Source organism: Ascaphus truei, chromosome 4, assembly GCF_040206685.1.
Source record: "Ascaphus truei isolate aAscTru1 chromosome 4, aAscTru1.hap1, whole genome shotgun sequence".
NCBI lineage: Eukaryota > Metazoa > Chordata > Amphibia > Anura > Ascaphidae > Ascaphus > Ascaphus truei.
Genome location: NC_134486.1, coordinates 365,135,844 through 365,154,320, shown reverse-complemented (window position 1 = coordinate 365,154,320; position 18,477 = coordinate 365,135,844). Strand labels below are relative to the sequence as shown.

Sequence of the window (18,477 nt, the reverse complement as noted above, 5' to 3'; positions counted from 1 at the left end):
ATATGGATAAGCATGCCTAGTTAGAAAAATAATATAAGGAGTAGACAGCAATCAAATAATTGAACAAAAGAAAAAAAATCTACGTGTGTGGTACAGCGGGAACAGAGGAGGGACCTCAACCCTCTCAAACCCTAATAATAAACCAAATAGTTCCCAGCACACAGAAATGGAGAGGACTTGTAATAGGCAAAAATGAATATTTAATGTGAAAGCATATAATCACACAAGGATATACAGAATGAAGAATATGGGAGTAAACCTAACTCCAGGTGCTAAATGACACCCGAGGGGAACGGGTGCAATGGAGGAAACGGGCAAGGGGAGGGAAAACAGAAAGAGGGAAGGGGTGAGGGAGGGAGGGGGTGTGAGGGGATAAAAAACGATAGGCAAGTAGAGGGGGCAATGTTTCGGGGATGAGCCACTTCTTCTGGCCCGTTCCCTACAGTCTATGAGACCACAGGTACTTCCCTCTGCCTTAGTCCTAACCTCCAAAAAATACACACCAAGGGGAATAAATGACTCAAGTAGCAAATCCGGGGTTAAGCCCAAGTCTATCTACCGTAGAACAGGAGAAAAAGAAAAGTGAGTACTACTTCCAAGCAGATAAATCAGTCAGGTAAAAAGCGTACCCATGGAGAAAAAATATCAAATTTAATGGAACATTTTAAAAAAGCAGCATATTGGGACAAAGTCATCACCAACACGTTTCGAGAAAGCTCTTTATCAAGGTGAAGATAGGTGTGGGATGGCATTCAGCTTTGTGACGTCACTGGGTATCGATCTGCTGTGTTTACAGGAGCAGAAGATAGTGAAGCTCCATAGACTCTATTTTTCAAGTGCTAACAGTCTTCATAGATAAGTTGTTGTGTCCATTGGGGTTGAATCACGATCCTATATACAGGACACATCAGATTTTCTGAGAAAAATAGACACGTTCTCCATCACTAATGAGGAAGTGTTTTTGGTAACCCTGGATGTGAGTAGCCTATACACTTCTATTCCTCACACCGAAGGTGTTCAGGCGGTACAGTCCGCTGTCGATTGTAGTAGGCTGTTCACACACAGGAAACGCATGTTTATAGTGGATCTACTCAACATTATTCTTCGTGAGAATTATTTTATGTTTGAGGATAGTTTTTACATTCAGAGTCAGGGAACGACCATAGGGTCAAATGTAGCAGTCATATATGCCAACGTTTACATGAATGATTTCGAGGATCAGTTTGTCTATAATCATCCATCCCTCTTGACAAGTGGGCGTATGTGGGTAAGATGTATTGACGACATTTTCCTTGTTTGAGCGGGCACTGAGGATGAACTCCTAGCCTTCATTGGAGACCTCAATTAATCTCTGCCCATGATTGGCTTCACCAATATTATTAACAAGTCATCAATCAATTTCTGGATACCACGATACGTGTTGTCGATGGTAAACTAACATCTGATATCTACACCAAGTCCACAGATAAGAATAACTTTCTGTACTATACTAGCTTCCATCCCCCTAGTTCTATTAAGGGTTTATCTTTCAGTCAGTTTCTTAGGGCAAGAAAAATCATCAGTACCCCTGAGTCAGTACCTGCACATCTAGATCTCATGCAAAGGAAGTTTGAAGATAAGGGCTATCCTGTCCCACTTCTTAGGGAAAAGCGTACCAAAACAGAAATCCCTGATAGGAGTGTCCTTATACAGAAGAGACCAGGCACCACTGGAGCTAAGAAAGACTTCTCTGTCCCTTTTGTTTGCACTTACAGTACTTGGAGTGGACGCATTAGAAACATTATTCTCAGTCACTGGCACTTATTGAGTACTAATGTCCCCTTCTTTATTACCCCCTCGTTTGGTACTTGGGCATCAGTATGCTTTTTATGATTTTAGGATTTTGTCTGATGTTTTCTCTGTGCTTATTTTACATGTTCACGTGCACCCCATCCCTGCTGGACTATGTCTATGAAGCCTCACTGTCTTCTGATCCTGAATACACAGCGGATCGATACCCAGTGACGTCACAAAGCTGAGCGCCATCCCTGTTCTTTGGCTGCTGTTTTCCCCAATACATGCAACACTAACATCCGCTTTGTTACACACAGTGTGTCAGCCAATGGAATCAGTCGCATCCGGGTACTTGATGACGTCACCGAGCACAGCGTCGGGCATCTGGGTAATATCGTCTGCCTCCCAGTCTCTCACTTGCTCAGGTCTCTCAGCCTATAGGAAGCTGTTTAAGTGGAGGATGTCCACACCCCCTGACATCCGGGACATGCAAGCAAGGGGTTTAAATACTCTGCGGTTTGAGGAGTATGGTAGACTCTTCGCAGCGAGCAGCAGTTTTCCAGTGTTCCTGACAAATTGTGAGCTTGCTACCTCTGAGCCCTGATTCATATCACATTTAGCCTTTAGCTGTTTCCTGTCTCTTAATGCTGAACAGTTTCTGTGGGACTCCGTATTTACATCACAAACCCACAATAATTCGAATTAGCTGGTAGATATCCCACTGATACTGTAGTAGGGAATCAAAACACTCTAGTGTCCAGACATATAAACATCAATGTGGGTACACAGTGAATGGTGTATGAATATACTGACCAATAACATTTGATTGTAGCCTCTTGTTGAATCAGTACCTTCGTCCTGGGGAAAGGTGTGCCTCCGTTTTCATAACAAACGTAGAACAGGAGAAAAAGAAAACTGAGCACTACTTCCAAGCAGATAAATCAGTCAGGCAAGAAGCGTACCATGGAGAAAAAATATCAAATTTAATGAAACATTTAAAAAAAGTAGCATATTGGGACAAAGCCCACACCAACGCATTTCGAGCAAGGCTCTTTATCTTCACCTTGATAAAGAGCCTTGCTCGAAACGCATTGGTGTGGGCTTTGTCCCAATATGCAGCTTTTTTCAAATGTTCCATTAAATTTGATATTGTTTTCTCCATGGTACGCTTCTTGCCTGACTGATTTATCTGCTTGGAAGTAGTGCTCAGTTTTCTTTTTCGCCTGTTCTATGGTAGATAGACTTGGGCTTAACCCCTGATTTGCTACTTGAGTAGTTTATTCCCCTTGGTGTGTATTTTTTGGAGGTTAGGACTAAGGGAGAGGGAAGTACCTGTGGTCTCATAGACTGTAGGGAAAGGGCCAGAAGAAGGGGCTCATCCCCAAAATGTTGTCCCCTCTACTTGCCTATTGTTTTTATCCTTCTGTTTGTTTTTATCCTCTCACACCCCACTCCCTTCCTCCCTCACCCCTTCCCTGTTTTTCCTCCTCTCGTCCGTTTCCTCCATTGCACCCTTTCCCCTCGGGTGTCATTTAGCACCTGGAGTTAGGTTTACTCCCACATTCTTCATTCTATATATCCTGTGTAATGGTGTCCGTCCCCCCCCCCCCCAATCGCAGATAGGGGCCTTTAAAGGGTGTATGGTGCATATACCTGCTGGCAACAGGAGGGCTGAGTCGTCCACGATGACTTGGGGACACAGGAACAGGCTTCTGGTGTTCATACCCCACATAATACTTAGCAGTGCAGGGACTCCATCTGCCGTAGGCTCCGGTGATATGGAGATGATCTCACACGGTATAACTGATTACCTCTCCCCCCAGTTAGATTACACACCAGGCCGGAGGTATATTGCAAACGGGAACGATTTATTACTACGGTCTACAGTAACACAAGTACTCAGCAGTCTTCTGCCGGATACAGTTTCTTGGCTCAGTTATCACTGAAGATGGTCCCTCGACCACCACTACAGGCCAAGGGCACCCGCAGCCATCCTTGCTCTTCCCCACCTCCTTAGTGGAGGCAGAGGTATTGGTCCACACTCACTCCTCCCCGTAAGGAAGAGCACATGGGTAGGCCCTAATCTCAGGCTCCCAGTCGTGCGACCTGCCTTCCTCAGAGGGAAGGAACAACTTCCAAATTTAGGGTGGTCCTAACCTTAAGTACAGCCAGAAGGTGGGCACCCCGTTGTCCCAGCTACAACAGGATGTACCCAGGGCCGTCTTAACGTATGGGCACGCTGGGCAGTTGCCGGGCCCCCCAGCATAGGGGGGCCCCACGCGTCCGGCCCATGCATGCCCACCAATGCTCTCCCCCCGCCCGGCACCCCGGCTCGCTCTTAGGGTTGCCAGGTGTCCGTTATTTTACAGATAATACCGGACATGGAATAGAGCAGGGCCGCTGCTGTTAGGGGGCTGGGCAGCTTCTGATTGGTTGCTGCTGTGTAATTCAGCCAATCGGGAGGTGGCAGGATCCTGGGGGGTGGGGCCAAAGACCAGAGGAAAAGCATGCAGCAGAGAGGTGAGGCTGTGTGTCTCAGTGTCCTGTCTGTATATGTGTGTGTGTCTCAGTGTGTGTGTGTATCTGTGTGTGAGTGTGTGTGTGTCTCAGTGTGTGTGTGTCTCAGTGTGTCTGTCTTTCTGTCTTTCTGTCTATGTCCTGCCTGTATATGTGTGTGCCTCAGTGTGTGTGTGAGTGAGTGAATGTCTCGGTGTTTGTGTATCTCAGTGTGTGTATCTGTGTGTGAGTGTATGTGTGCTAACCATCATTGTAAATTCTCAGAAAGGCTTCATAACTCAGCTCTCATTACAACAGCATTGCAATCTCTGCAGCACTCTTACTTACTGATCATCCCCAAGAAGGCAGAGCAGGTTACTTATTCAATGGCAGGATTTAATATGCAATTTAAAGCTGGATTTTGAAGTCTAAATTTGAAAGCTACTGTACTGATAATGACAGGGGTGAGAGAGGATGAAGGGATGGGGGGATGAGAGAGGATGAAGGGAGGGTGTGAGAGGACAAAGTGGGGTTGGAGGGTGAGAGGACAAGGAGGGAGAGAGAGAGAGGGGATGAGGAGGAGGTGCAACAATCTTGGAATTTGTGGGAGGAGCAGTAAGATCAGTATTGCTCGCCATGTACAGTATGACTGCAGGTCAGTTATTTATAAATGATCTGACCATTACGTTATTTGTTCTAAATTTCACTGAAAGCATGCATCAATTTGCACTATTACATATTCTATTTCCTAAAATAATCCTCGGAAGGGCGCTCCCTCCCAAGACTCCTCCCCAGATTTTTTACGAAATAGAATATAAATTGGTGCAAATTGGTGAATACTTGGAGTGAAATTTAGAACAAATTACATAACAGTCAGGTCATTTATAAATAACATTCTTTCCCACCAACGATTCTCGAGTGCGTCGCACCTTTCACCATTGTGTCCAGTATTTTTGGACAAGTCCCCTGGCAACCCTACTCGCTCTCCCCCCGCCCGGCACCCCGGCTCCGCTCGCTCTCCCCCCGCCCGGCACCCCGGCTCCGCTCGCTCTCCCCCCGCCCGGCACCCCGGCTCCGCTCGCTCTCCCCCCGCCCGGCACCCCGGCTCCGCTCGCTCTCCCCCCGCCCGGCACCCCGGCTCCGCTCGCTCTTTCCTCGCCCGGCACCCCGGCTCCGCTCGCTCTCGGCCCGCCCGGCACCCGCTCGCGTCACACCGCTCGCAGCCTAGCAGTGCAGCACTTCCGGTGCCTGCTGCTGCTGCTGCTGCTAGTGAGCGCGTGGGAGGCTGGGAGCGACAGTGTAGGCAGGGCCCCGTGCACTGCTTTGCCCGGGGGCCCCTAATGTTGTTAAGATGGCCCTGGATGTACCACCCTCTGCTGTCACTCAAGTGCAGTACCAAAAGGTGAAGGGGAAAACCCCATACCATATACTGGCAAGCCTGTAAATACCAGGGTTTACTGCCAGCCCATTGGGTAGAATAGTAGCCAGGGGGTACCCCGCTACACTTGTGTGATTATATGCTTTCACATTAAATATTCATTTTTGCCTATTACAAGTCCTCTCCATTACTGTGTGCTGGGAACTATTTGGTTTATGCCTAGTTATGGGTATGGATAAATATGACTACTAGTTAGGGGTATGGATAAACATGACTAGTTATGGGTATGGATAAACATGCCTAATTAGGGGATGAGAAGCTATTGAGAAATCTGATGCTATTAATTAATATGACTTCCTTACAATTACACTGTCTGCTAAATACTGACAGCAAAAGAGGTTACATTATGATCGACTAAACCAACAGCACCAGGATTAATCATGCTGCAAACTGCAGATTTGTTTAGGCGGTGAGGAAACACCGTATCCTGGAGACTGAGAAATTCTGCCAGCCAAATCATGGCGCCTGTTAGCGAAAAAGTCTATCCGCCAACCAGAAGATGGCGCCCCGTTTCCAGGAGAAGTCTCACTGCTAGCCAAAACATGGCCACTCCACCCACCTCAAGCTCTGCCATACACAACATGACGGCCGTTACATTCGAATTGACAGCCAAAAGATGGCGTTGGTATTACAACGCTTTGCTTCCGCCCTCCTTCCCATGTGACCCGGAAAAACTCGGTTGGGGAAGGGGCACAACGTGGGTCCCTGCCTGGTGCAGAAAGTATTGGTGTCCCCGGGTTATGTTCGTCTTGTAGGTCCCGACTGCTCCAGCAAACATGCAGGTTTCTAATGTCAACGATGTGAAGATCTATAACCTGAGCTGCGGGAAGTCCCTGCCTGAGGTGAGGAGACCTGACCCCCCTGACTTAATGATCACACATCACCTTCCCTAACATTGTGCATGCAGATATATCTGTGCACATCACTTCCAGAGCGGCCACACGAGCTTGCAAACCAGTGAGCAACCCCTTTGGAGCCACTGTAACACACGCAATTTATTATATGCACAGATTATCTCACCCATAATAAAGCACTTCAATCTCTGCATTCATTTGTATATACTAAGGCTGCGGCCAGGGTGGCGCTGAGCGTGCAGGCGCGGCGGCGCAAGCAAGCAGCAAATTCAAATTTGCCTGCTTGTCAAGCAGCTAAGTTCCGCGCATGCTCATGCTGGCCACACATTGCCGCAATGTGTTTCATTGCGGCCAGCGTGAGGCCTAAGGCCTCGCCCAGGGTGGCGCTGAGCGAGCACTCACACTGGCCGTGATGAAACACATTGCGGCAACGTGTATGGCCAGCGTGAGCAAGCGCGGCGCTTACCTGCTTGATGAAGCAAGCAAAGTTGAACCGCGCGTCACGTGAGCGGTTTGCCCAATGAGGGCGAACCATTACTGTGACGTCATGGCCGCGCCCAAATCCCCTGCGCACGCACCTAGCCGGCCACAAATCTCCCGGCCGAACATGGAGCGTGACGTCACCGCGCATGAGCGCCAGCGCGTCCACTCCTTGCCTGTCTGCAGCCTAAAACATAAAATAGGAGTGGTGGTAAGATTTCTATAACGGGTCAGTCTTGTATGATATCAGTTATTCATTTTTAAGCCATTCCGCTCCACTTCACAGTAGACGAAGCCCAAAAAGCCGCCCTAAATTGAGATCAATGGCGCGGAATCACTAGAGATGTATTGAACGTCCTGCCGCTGGCCTCCACAACGCATCGCTCTTTACCTTATAAAAGATGAAGGAATGTGCTTTAGTGAGTATATACCATCTTTACGCTGCTTGTACTTAGCTGAAGGTTCCGAGCTTCAGCCAGTGGCAGAGCCCGCGGGGCTCACACAAGGGCAGAAATATGGTATAATTTGGTTCAAGGCATAAACAATAAACATAGTACTGTACCTGCTACGTACGTACATGTGGAGTATGCATTGTGTGCATTATCTCCAGTGGTCCAAGTGACTTAAAGTAGTTGTACTGTACCTGACTTAACATTCTACATTTATTTCACAATTGAAAAACGATTCTGACCGTATATCAGGAAGATTTATACAATAATTATTCTTAGAAAGGGAGAGAGTTCCTAAATTAAATCTTTTTTTTTTTTTTTTTTTTCTATAAATGAAGTTTATTTAAAAAAAAAAAATATGCTCTGGAAGTTAAATTAAAACAGTAGAAATAGCGCAGATCTTCTGATTCTTCCTAATTTTTTATTTTTAACAGCTTCCTACTTTGGAGTGTCACTGATAGAAGTCAACGCTTTTCTATCAAAATGTTTTGTGGTCCAGAGCCCCCAAATTTTACTGATCTTTGTGTCCTTGGAGTGTAACATCGCTGTCCCTCTGACCTCTTCCTAACCATGGGGCTATCACCCCCCCCCCCTTTACCACCACCACCACCACCCATTTTATCTGCACTCATTGGGGGCATTAAACTGATAATGCAGATCGGGGCAGTATCGCACAAACTCCCATTGAAGTCAATGAATGAATAGCCCCATCCATGTTCTTTGACACAGAATCTTCCCCACAGGCTTCTGTAATGTCAAGGCAGGATCACCCAATTCAAATCACAGGTCTAATGTGACCTAAGAGGAAACGTTAATCAGACCTATAACTATAACACTATGCCCTCATTTTTGTTGATTTATCTCCTTATTCCCTCTAGTCTAAACCATTTCTCGGCCATAGAGAACTGCACTGCATTGCTTTCTATTGTCCTTGTAGACCAAGGGTGTCAAACTCGGTCCTCAAGGGCCACCAACAGGTCACGTTTTCAGGTTATCCCTGCTTCAGCACAGGTTGCTCAATCATTGGTACAGCTACTGATTGAGCTACCTGTGCTGAAGCAGAGATATCCATAAAACCTGGCCTGTTGGTAGCCCTGGAGGACTGAGTTTGACATCCGTGGTGTAGGCATTATCACCCCATTTGCAGCTAGGGTCACCCTCTTCATATCGAAACTTAAGGGAGTCAAACATAAAGGGGATCTTGGATTTCTGGTAATTATACTCATTGAGGGAGCAGGACAACAAGTGTGTGTTTCTGTATATGGTACTTACTCTGAAAGTCTATGCTACATGGTGCTTTACAGCAGTAATACACGTGACACAACAGGAATACGAGGCCCTGCACCTGTCTCATTGAGCACATCAGTGAGGCTTTGGTATTCCCCCATCTCATTCCTGTTCCAAAAGCTTCCTTTCCATAGAGAAGAATTGTAATAAAAACGGTGGGGAATATTAAGTATTTTAATCAATCTGGTGCTTCAGGGGTTAATGTGCTTAGTTTGTCTTAAAATACCAGCTATTGGGTTTATGATAGGTCAAGACCCTTCCTGGGTCTGTGCTGATCTACAAAGAGTGCTTAATTGGAGGGGAGGGGGGGGGGGGAGCACGCTGTCACTGATGACAAAAGGTTTTTGGGATAAGAAAATGATGAGCGTTGAAGCAGCTTAAAAATAAAACCACCTTTTATTTTCTTGTGCTTGATGTACTCGTTTTTTTTAAAGTGTGTGGTTTCCAGATTTATTTATTTTTTTGGGGGTGGTGAGGGGGTATTGCTCTGTTTATCTAGTTACGCAAGAAGCTATGAATATACACCGCACACCTATCTGGAACAACCAATTCCTTCATTAACACGTATATAGGGTATTATGTATGTCATTAAACAAATCGGTACCAAGAGTAATACTGTACATACACTATGCATTTTACACTCCAGGACTTCATCAGGGTTAACTGGGTAATGATACTAACAGATTTTTTTCCTTTATTGCCAGTGGCTTTCTGACCGGAAGAAAAGAGCCCTACAGAAGAAAGATGTGGGTAAGTAGCTGTGAGCTGTTGAAAGCAGATTTAGCAGGGTTTTTTTTCTATTTACATATCTTAACATGTATACAAATGTATTTTTTTTTTAAATTTGTAACATAGTTTTTATCTGCCATCAATTTCTATTTGGCCCACGTAGTCTGCCCGTTCTGTTAGACACACAGAGGAGGGCAGGGTTCCAACTTGATTACACTCGTTGCAGAATAGGTAGGGTAGGTGAAGTTAGTATTAAAAGTAACCTTTATTAGGGTAGTGGTAATGATTGGCCATTTTTGTCCATACTAATCACACATGAACAAAAAACTATAACAAAGGAGGTAAGGGACGTAGGAGGGAACTTAGCCTTAAAGTATGTGCATCCACTGGTGGCAGGCTGATCCGGGCCAATAACCTGGTAGCCCAACACTATATGTGTCACTAGTCAGGATTACCTCAAGGGGTAATAGTGTAATATAACCCTGAGAGGTGTATAGGATAGTAATATCAGCATAAGCAAATGGTATAAAGAGTCTTAGAAGTACCTAAATGTGACATGGTATACGGAGAAGAGCTGCCACATAGCTGGTGAGAGTAGGAAAACGCCTGTCACTGCCACAGGTGATTTTACTAGTGGAGAAGGCTAAAACAGGAGTGCGCAAACTTTCCCCCCTGCATGCTGTCCCCACCTGCTCGCGCCCCCCCCCCCCCTCATCACCCTTACCGTGGCGTCATGTTGCCATGGCAACGTGTCGCTGGAAGCCACGGTAAGGGAATTTACAGTGGCCTCGCCCGGTCCCCCGACATTCAATTTAAATGCCTTGGGGGAGAGCGCGGGACCTCTGTAACCGCCGCGCCCACCATTTTGCGCTCCCCTGGGCTAAGGGAAGGCTATAGTTAATAGAATCTGTCAGACTGCAACAGTATCTGGTGTGCTAAAGCTGCAGACCAAGCAATATCGTACATGTGTGTATTTTTTAAAAATAAATCAGTTCTGTAGTATGAGAAAATACTTTTAGCATTTTTTTTAAACAACTCAAATACATTTTTAATGTATTATAACATAATAAGCATTTTTTGTTTCTATAGCAACCATTTACAAAGTCACATCCACTTCCTCTTCTGAAACAGGCTCTGGCACACCTTTTTTTGAGCCCTGCCCTCTCTCTCTCTCTAGCTGTGCACCCCCACAGAACTTTGCATATTTGGTCCTCTTCTGCTGCACTGACAGCCATTTAGTAAACCCCTGAGCCGGATCTTCATCGATAAGCAACTTGGCTAATTTCTTATTGTGTGGATTGTATTGATGCACATCTTAAAGGGGGGGGGGGGGGGGGCGGAAATAACGTCAGCTTGGACTGCTGCTTTAACCTGTTGGTAGAGAGTGGAGATATAAATATATATTTTTGAAGTCATCACATAAAACAGAGTCACTGTGCCCGAAGCTGTTGCTACTGACAAGTCGGCTCCAGTAGCAATGTAAGTAACTTTGTATAACAGTTGTGGCAGATTGACAGTTAAGCCATAGGAATTGGATCTGGCTGTTGCCAGTGCATAGTGTGGTGAATGTATGGTCCCAGCTGTAACGGATTGATAGTTAACTCGTAAAAATGAGTTTGGTGTTGCGAGTGCAAACTGCAGTGGATGTATGTTCCCAACCGTCCCGCTTAAGTTCAATAAACAAACAAGCATAGAACAAGCGTATGAGATCTGTATAAGTTCCACGGTGTAGGACAGGGAAACAGCAATAAGGATCCGAGAGGTAATGGGGTCCTTGTCAGGCTCTCCTGCCTATATGTATATTAATGATTGCTGTATATGAGGAACGTGGTGAAACAGCCCTTTAGGTCGGCATTATAAGATTGATAATATATGTCCATATCGTAGCACAATGGCGGTGTGCCGGCTCTAGACGGGACTATGCCCGTCAGTGCGTTTAGAGATACATTCACGGGGGTGGGGTTGGTTGAGGAGCCAGTAAACTCAGTGCAGTAGGATGATCGTAATGAGGAACGGTGTCCAATAATACATCGTATCACAAATACAAATACAAAAATAGACATAAACCTGGCGCATGTGATATAAATGTGAAGTGATTTTAAAGTCCAAAGTTAAAGGATATACAGACTGTAAGTCCCAATCCTGAAAGGTCAGCTGATGATAGATGGTTTGAAAATCACAGTTCACAAAGTGAAAAGCATACAGTCCTCTTCACGTTGTATGTTCAACCTGCAGATGTGTGACATTAAGCAGAGAAACAGGACATTGCGCAGTATATTTGATTGCCAATGTTGCACTTAATTTCTAAGCTCAATAGATTGCCTACTTACTAGAAGTAGATGAAATACATGCAGGGGAGAGAATCTGTGCTTGGAGCCTTCTGTGTCCGGGTCGCCTTCGGTAAATCACGAACCCCTCGTGGTATCCTCCGCTACCGTGGATGTTTAGGAAGGTCTCCCTTTCAGGAACGTAGTCTCCTGGATCAGTCTTAGGGTCCCTGCGGTCTTTTATTCTCCAGTAGGGATAAAAGAGGGCAAAGGATTGCGCAGAAATAAAAACTTTTATTGGACGCCTACCTAAAACAGTTAAAATACTCACAAAAGTCGGTGAGTGTAAAATCAAAGAAGTGCCCGACCCAGCACACCCAAAACACTGCACTCTGTCTCTGAATGTCCGCCTCAGTGCCGCGTGTACCTCGCGAGATTCCGGCGCGGTTCGGATGACATCACCGTCTCCTCTCAGTGACTGGCAGCTTGAGTGTGGGGGGGCAGTACCTCTTAGGCTCCTCCCTACGCGTTTCGTGACGGGGAACGTCACTTCGTCAGGGGATTGACCATCCACACTCAAGCTGCCAGTCACTGAGAGGAGACGGTGATGTCATCCGAACCGCGCCGGAATCTCGCGAGGTACACGCGGCACTGAGGCGGACATTCAGAGACAGAGTGCAGTGTTTTGGGTGTGCTGGGTCAGGCACTTCTTTGATTTTACACTCACCGACTTTTGTGAGTATTTTAACTGTTTTAGGTAGGCGTCCAATAAAAGTTTTTATTTCTGCGCAATCCTTTGCCCTCTTTTATCCCTACTGGAGAATAAAAGACCGCAGGGACCCTAAGACTGATCCAGGAGACTACGTTCCTGAAAGGGAGACCTTCCTAAACATCCACGGTAGCGGAGGATACCACGAGGGGTTCGTGATTTACCGAAGGCGACCCGGACACAGAAGGCTCCAAGCACAGATTCTCTCCCCTGCATGTATTTCATCTACTTCTAGTAAGTAGGCAATCTATTGAGCTTAGAAATTAAGTGCAACATTGGCAATCAAATATACTGCGCAATGTCCTGTTTCTCTGCTTAATGTCACACATCTGCAGGTTGAACATACAACGTGAAGAGGACTGTATGCTTTACACTTTGTGAACTGTGATTTTGAAACCATCTATCATCAGCTGACCTTTCAGGATTGGGACTTACAGTCTGTATATCCTTTAACTTTGGACTTTAAAATCACTTCACATTCATATCACATGCGCCAGGTTTATGTCTATTTTTGTATTTGTATTTATGTGTAGAGGTTTATTTTGGAATAATCCTCAGTAGATCACCAGGCTGCTTTTATTTGTGCAATGCACTGTTTTATTTAATTAATTTGTGCACTGCACAGTCACATTTAGGTATAGCGCTTGTCACAGTATATTTTGTATTTATAGTATCACAAATACAACCTCGATATTAAAAAAAAATGTGTGAAATAGAACCATAAGCCCCCCTTTTTAGAGAGAGGCACGCCAAAACTTCAGACCGCGTCCTCTCTCTATGGTCGGCCGTGACGTCACTGACGGTGACGCGCACCGACGTACGTTTCGCATATTACACGCTCCGTCCTGGGTGGGCTTACCTCTGTAGGGGATGCTGGTATCACTTTTTTCTGTTTTAGATGTCCTGGTGATGCTGGCCAATAGGAAGCCGCATCAGATTATGTCACAGCTTCCTATTGGCCCGCGTGACGTGAGACATTCAAACTCCGCCATTATGTAAGTCACACAGTTTCTGACTGCAGAGATACCGGCACACCTATGCAGTTAAGTATCTCTTGAAGCAGGGGGTTCCCCGGGGCTGAAATTAACACAGTTTAGCTCCGAAGACCCCCTGCTTCAATCCTGTATTAAAAAATAACATATAAAGTGAAACTCGTATTGCTGCTTTAAAGCATCACAATTTCAAATGCAGAATTCAATCTCTGACCAGCACAGTATCATATGTCACTGAAGATCCATTATATATTGCTTCCAGTAAGGACTCATTAAGGATGCATATTTTAAGTAAGTTGGCTGCGGTAATTTTGACAGGATTATATCAATTATTTCTTGGGAAATGTACAATAATGTCAATTTCAAAGTCCGTAATAAACGCTACATCAATATCTCCAGAAAGACATTTGATGGGAGATAACAATGAGTTGGCCCTCCTTGTCGACCCATTAAAAATGACAAGAGGGTTTTACGATTTTTTTGGGGGGGAAGGGGTGGCAACAATTAACTGTAATTTTTTTTTTTGTGGAGAAATTCAAAATGTATAAGAAACATACATTTCAGATGCTTTACTGTCTTGAATATTAACATTGGTAACGTTGGTCCGGGTTATATATAAAATACTTATATATTCTCTGGATAAAGGGTCATTTAGTTTAACCCTTTGGCCAAAGCGTCGTAAGCCTGTGAGCCACATGAAGGCAGACCCGGCTCACAGGTCCTAACACTATCGGATACAATACTAATATACCTCTATTAGGATTACAATTCTCATTTACCTCTATTAGGAGGGAGAAAGACCAACATTGGATCCATATCCAGTAAAATTAAAGAGACCTGCTGACTAGGGCAGTGGGGAGGGGTGAGCTTGACACCTGGGAGGGAGGGGCCACTAACCTCCAACAGCTGAGACCAGCTGACTATAAGTGAAAGAACACACAGACCCCCAAGAAGCTCATTTTGGGAACCCCTGGGCCCCCAACAAAAAATATATATATATATATGTATATATATATATGCAGTGTTCGACAAACCTATACATTTGCTCGCCCCGGGCGAGTGAATTTAACCCCCGGGCGAGTAAATATTGGCCCAAGCAGCACACGTTTGGTACTAGGTGGCGAGTAGATTTTTTTGTGTGGCGAGTAGATTTTTTGGTGATTTGTCAACCACTGTATATATGTATGTATATTAACATTTATGTTTAATAACGATAAATTATTTTTCATATGGTTACATAAAACTGCATCGCTAATCTGCGCTTCTCTTTTTTTTGTTTGTTTTTTTTTTCAATAGATATCCGAAGGCGAATCGAACTCATCCAGGACTTTGAAATGCCCACTGTTAGTACAAACATTAAAGTATCCAGAGATGGACAGTACATTATGGCCACAGGTAAGGATACTGCTTATTTTAGAGCTAGAGGTTTTGTTAGAGGTCTTTCTGATATGTAAAATACACTGGATATTTATAAATATATATATCTATGTAGTGAGCCAAGGAATGCGTGATTGGTAGCGTATTATTCATAGCAGAACAGAACTCTAGTATTACTTCTATACACTAGTGTGTACCAAGTACAATAGTATTATACATTGGCTAGAATAATGTGTTCTAGGGGTATACTATGCGGGTATGCACTGTACAAAATAAAACAATACACTTGTGTTGCTAATATGCATTGCACTTTACAGAGTATAATTATAGTCTAGCACTGCTAGCATTCACATTAATATAAAGAGTAGAATGATACTAGCGCAGCGATGGCCAACTCCAGTCCTCAAGGGCCACCAACAGGTCAGGTTTTAAGGATATCGGTGCTTCAGCATAGGTGTCTCAGTCAACGATTGAACCGCTGTCTGAGCCACAGATTGAGCCACCTGTGCTGAAGCAGGGATATCCTTAAAACCTAACCTGTTGGTGGCCCTTGAGGACTAGAGTTGGCCGCCCCTGTACTCGTGCATACAGTAGCTAGCATACACTGCAGAGCACTGAGTAAATAGCCACTCTCGCATTACTTGTATGCCATTCACTGTGCAGAATAGAACATTAGTTGAGTATTGTTCGTGTCCTGTACACTGCAGTAATACTATACCACAGCATTTTTTTAAACCCTGTTGCACAGGTTTGACCCTTTCGCAGCCTGGATAAAACCGTTCTACATACAGGCCCCGTATTGTTTTTCAGGAACCTACAAGCCACGAATCCGCTGTTATGACACTTACCAATTGTCCTTGAAGTTTGAACGATGCCTGGACTCCGATGGTCAGTGATGTAGATGCACAGTTATAGCTTTCTTCACTGTTGACTATTTCCCTATTTTACCAGGGGCACCAATGTTTAAAATGGTTTTCAGCGGGGTTCCATTTTCTCTTTATTTCTTCTTCCCTCTTATATTTTAATATATTATTTTTTTTGGCTTCCGTCCCCATCTTTCCCTTTTACACCTTAAATCTTATACATGGTCAATTCTAAATATGTTCAAGAGGCCACTTATTCTCATTCTTTTTTGTATTTATTTATTTTTTAACAATGTTATTGAGCGAACCCATACAATTACCAAATCATCATAAATAATGAAGCATCTTGATTAATAATATAAATAACATGAGCCGTTATTAATGTACTATGTAACGAACAAATAGAATCATATTTATAGAGTATCTGTATGTAAAGGCTTCTTTCCGAGCGATCTCCACAAATGACATTTTGTGCTCTGAGCGAATGATCTTCTGCTCCAAACACATAACACTCCCGTAAATATTTGGGTGCCTTATGTTTCTACCTTGTACTTTCAGTACAACATTGCTCATTAAGTGATTACAAATGGCTTCCTTACCTATTCAGCGGCCACGGGACTTCACTCATAGGCCCTAGTTCAATGGAGTCTGTGTAAAGGTAAAAGGAGAAATTAACCTTTGCCAGATGCATCAAAGAAAAAAGTCCCATTGAAAGCTATTAGGTTTTTTTGGTACTGTTCCTTTTTTTAATTTTGTCCCACTTTTGCCCTGACCCTCCCCAACCCCCCCCCCCCCCAATATGCTGGAAGCGATCAAACAAGGAGAGGTCGTCTTCATATCATTGTGTTTCATGCCACTCTGGTCCTGACCCATTGATGATTCTGACCGTTGTTTAAGTAACTGCGATCTAAACAACAATACTACAATGTAATAGCTCACGCCAGTACATTATCTCACAATATACTTCTGTGAGTATCACTAGTTTTAGAATGACCAATGAATCCTTCTACAAGAAGTCCCCCGCATGCAGTGGGCAGGTAGTTGTATTCTGGTGTGCAAACCCAGTGATCTTTGGCATGTGGGTCAGATACGGCCTTATAGCAACGCTGAGCCAACAGACGGCAGTGCTGAAACAGTGACGCTTGGCAGCGGACGGGACAATAAATGTAGTGTTGTGTTTAACTTGAACTCTTGTTTTTCAGTGGTTAAGTTTGACATTTTATCCGAAGACTACTCAAAGGTACTGTACGCCCAACATCATGTTCCAGAGCCACACTGAATACATATTTCTACCTTTTACTGTTTATATATTTTAACACATGCAAACCTTAAGATGCATTATACTTATAGGGTAAATTACCCCCAAAAATGGTGACTTATTGTATAGTGTTGGAAGCTCCAAACTGAAACTTAATGGGAGCAGCATGATTAAGGGGCATCTGGCTCCGAAACGTCGCCCCCCCTACATTTTTATCGCTTTAAACTTTACGTGTATTGTACGTTGTTCCCCTTCCTTTTGTTGATTTTTAGTGTTTCATCCCCCTTGTTCCCCTTCCTCCCCTCCTCTCCCCCTGTACTATTTTTCTCCATGAGATGCACTCTCCAGACCATGTGCCAGGGCTGATTTTGTAGCTGCTATTATATTCAATATATTGATTTTCTTGCTGACAATTTTTGTCTTTATCTATTTATTCATTGTGTGCTTGGTACCCCTGTATATATTAATGGGAGTTTTTTCCCCAATGCCAGCGAGATCGGCCGCTTCTGAATTTGTTGAATTTGGCCCCCTAAAGTGTTTTTTAAGCTTACTCCGATAAAAAAGACATTACCATGAAAATGTTTCTGACGAACCCTCGATCGACCGGTAAAAAGTGTTGGTTTTATTAAACTAGACCAGACACATGCAAAGTCCCATAGCCTGCACTCTAAAGAAAACCTCCTATTGTAGAATTGAACTTTTAATATAAGCATATTCAGTTACATTTTATAGTAGGAGGTTTTCCTTGAAGCGGAGATGATATGGGACTTTGCACGTATCTGGCCTAGTTTACCAGTTCATTATCTCAGATAGCACCCCTCCTCTCATTATATACCCGCTGAGCAGAGACCCCTACGATAGCTAAACCCCGTGTATTGGTTATGACCTGACAGATTGTTACAGCTGTGGTTTTATTCTTCCTTCCCAGGTCATCTTCCTGCAGTGTGACAGATACGTGGAGCTGCACTCCCAGCACGGCCGATATTACAGGCTGAGAATACCAAAGTTTGGCAGAGACTTCTCCTACCATTATCCCTCCTGCGACCTGTATTTTGTTGGAGCAAGGTAATAAAGACGATGTGGCTAATAACAGGGGCATTACCCGACCTTTGGCAGGTGTTAATTTAATCCAGAGATAAATCCCTTACCTAATAGAAGTTTGTGCATCTACTGGCAACGAAGGTGTGAACTGCCACACAATATTAGCATAAAATACTTCCTGAGACGTTTAGTAATAAGATGGTTGTTCTACAGCACACAGTAAACTGGAGCCTACATGACTTATCAAACATGTAGCTACTGTAGAGCGTGATAAGAGCATTGTATGTAAAACAAAGTCCTCAATATACCCTCCCAGCATTCTATAAAGCTGTTTTATTAGCATTTTCACACACACTAAAGTGCTTGTTTGGTATACAGTATCAGCATCACCATGGAGGGTTGAT

The 18,477-nt window shown here is 44.3% G+C and overlaps 2 protein-coding genes across 3 annotated transcripts in view; one reads left to right on the top strand and one right to left on the bottom strand.

Annotated features, from left to right (window-relative positions):
• The window catches only part of ATP6V1C2 (ATPase H+ transporting V1 subunit C2), a 72,709-nt gene extending 66,531 nt beyond the window's left edge, over positions 1 to 6,178 (bottom strand). Inside the window, exon 1 of one of the 2 annotated variants that reach the window (XM_075598356.1) lies at positions 6,077 to 6,178. The gene's annotated coding sequence lies outside the window, so the exon portion shown is untranslated. The remainder of the gene's footprint in view (positions 1 to 6,076) is intronic. The other variant, XM_075598359.1, reaches the window with a different exon arrangement.
• Positions 6,179 to 6,354: 176 nt separating this feature from the next.
• NOL10 (nucleolar protein 10) overlaps positions 6,355 to 18,477 on the top strand; it is an 81,188-nt gene continuing 69,065 nt past the window's right edge. Inside the window, exons 1-6 of the mRNA XM_075598354.1 lie at positions 6,355 to 6,549; positions 9,482 to 9,527; positions 14,831 to 14,929; positions 15,722 to 15,799; positions 16,977 to 17,014; positions 17,961 to 18,097. Coding sequence (XP_075454469.1) covers positions 6,484 to 6,549; positions 9,482 to 9,527; positions 14,831 to 14,929; positions 15,722 to 15,799; positions 16,977 to 17,014; positions 17,961 to 18,097 — 464 coding nt within the window. The 5' untranslated portion in view covers positions 6,355 to 6,483. The remainder of the gene's footprint in view (positions 6,550 to 9,481; positions 9,528 to 14,830; positions 14,930 to 15,721; positions 15,800 to 16,976; positions 17,015 to 17,960; positions 18,098 to 18,477) is intronic.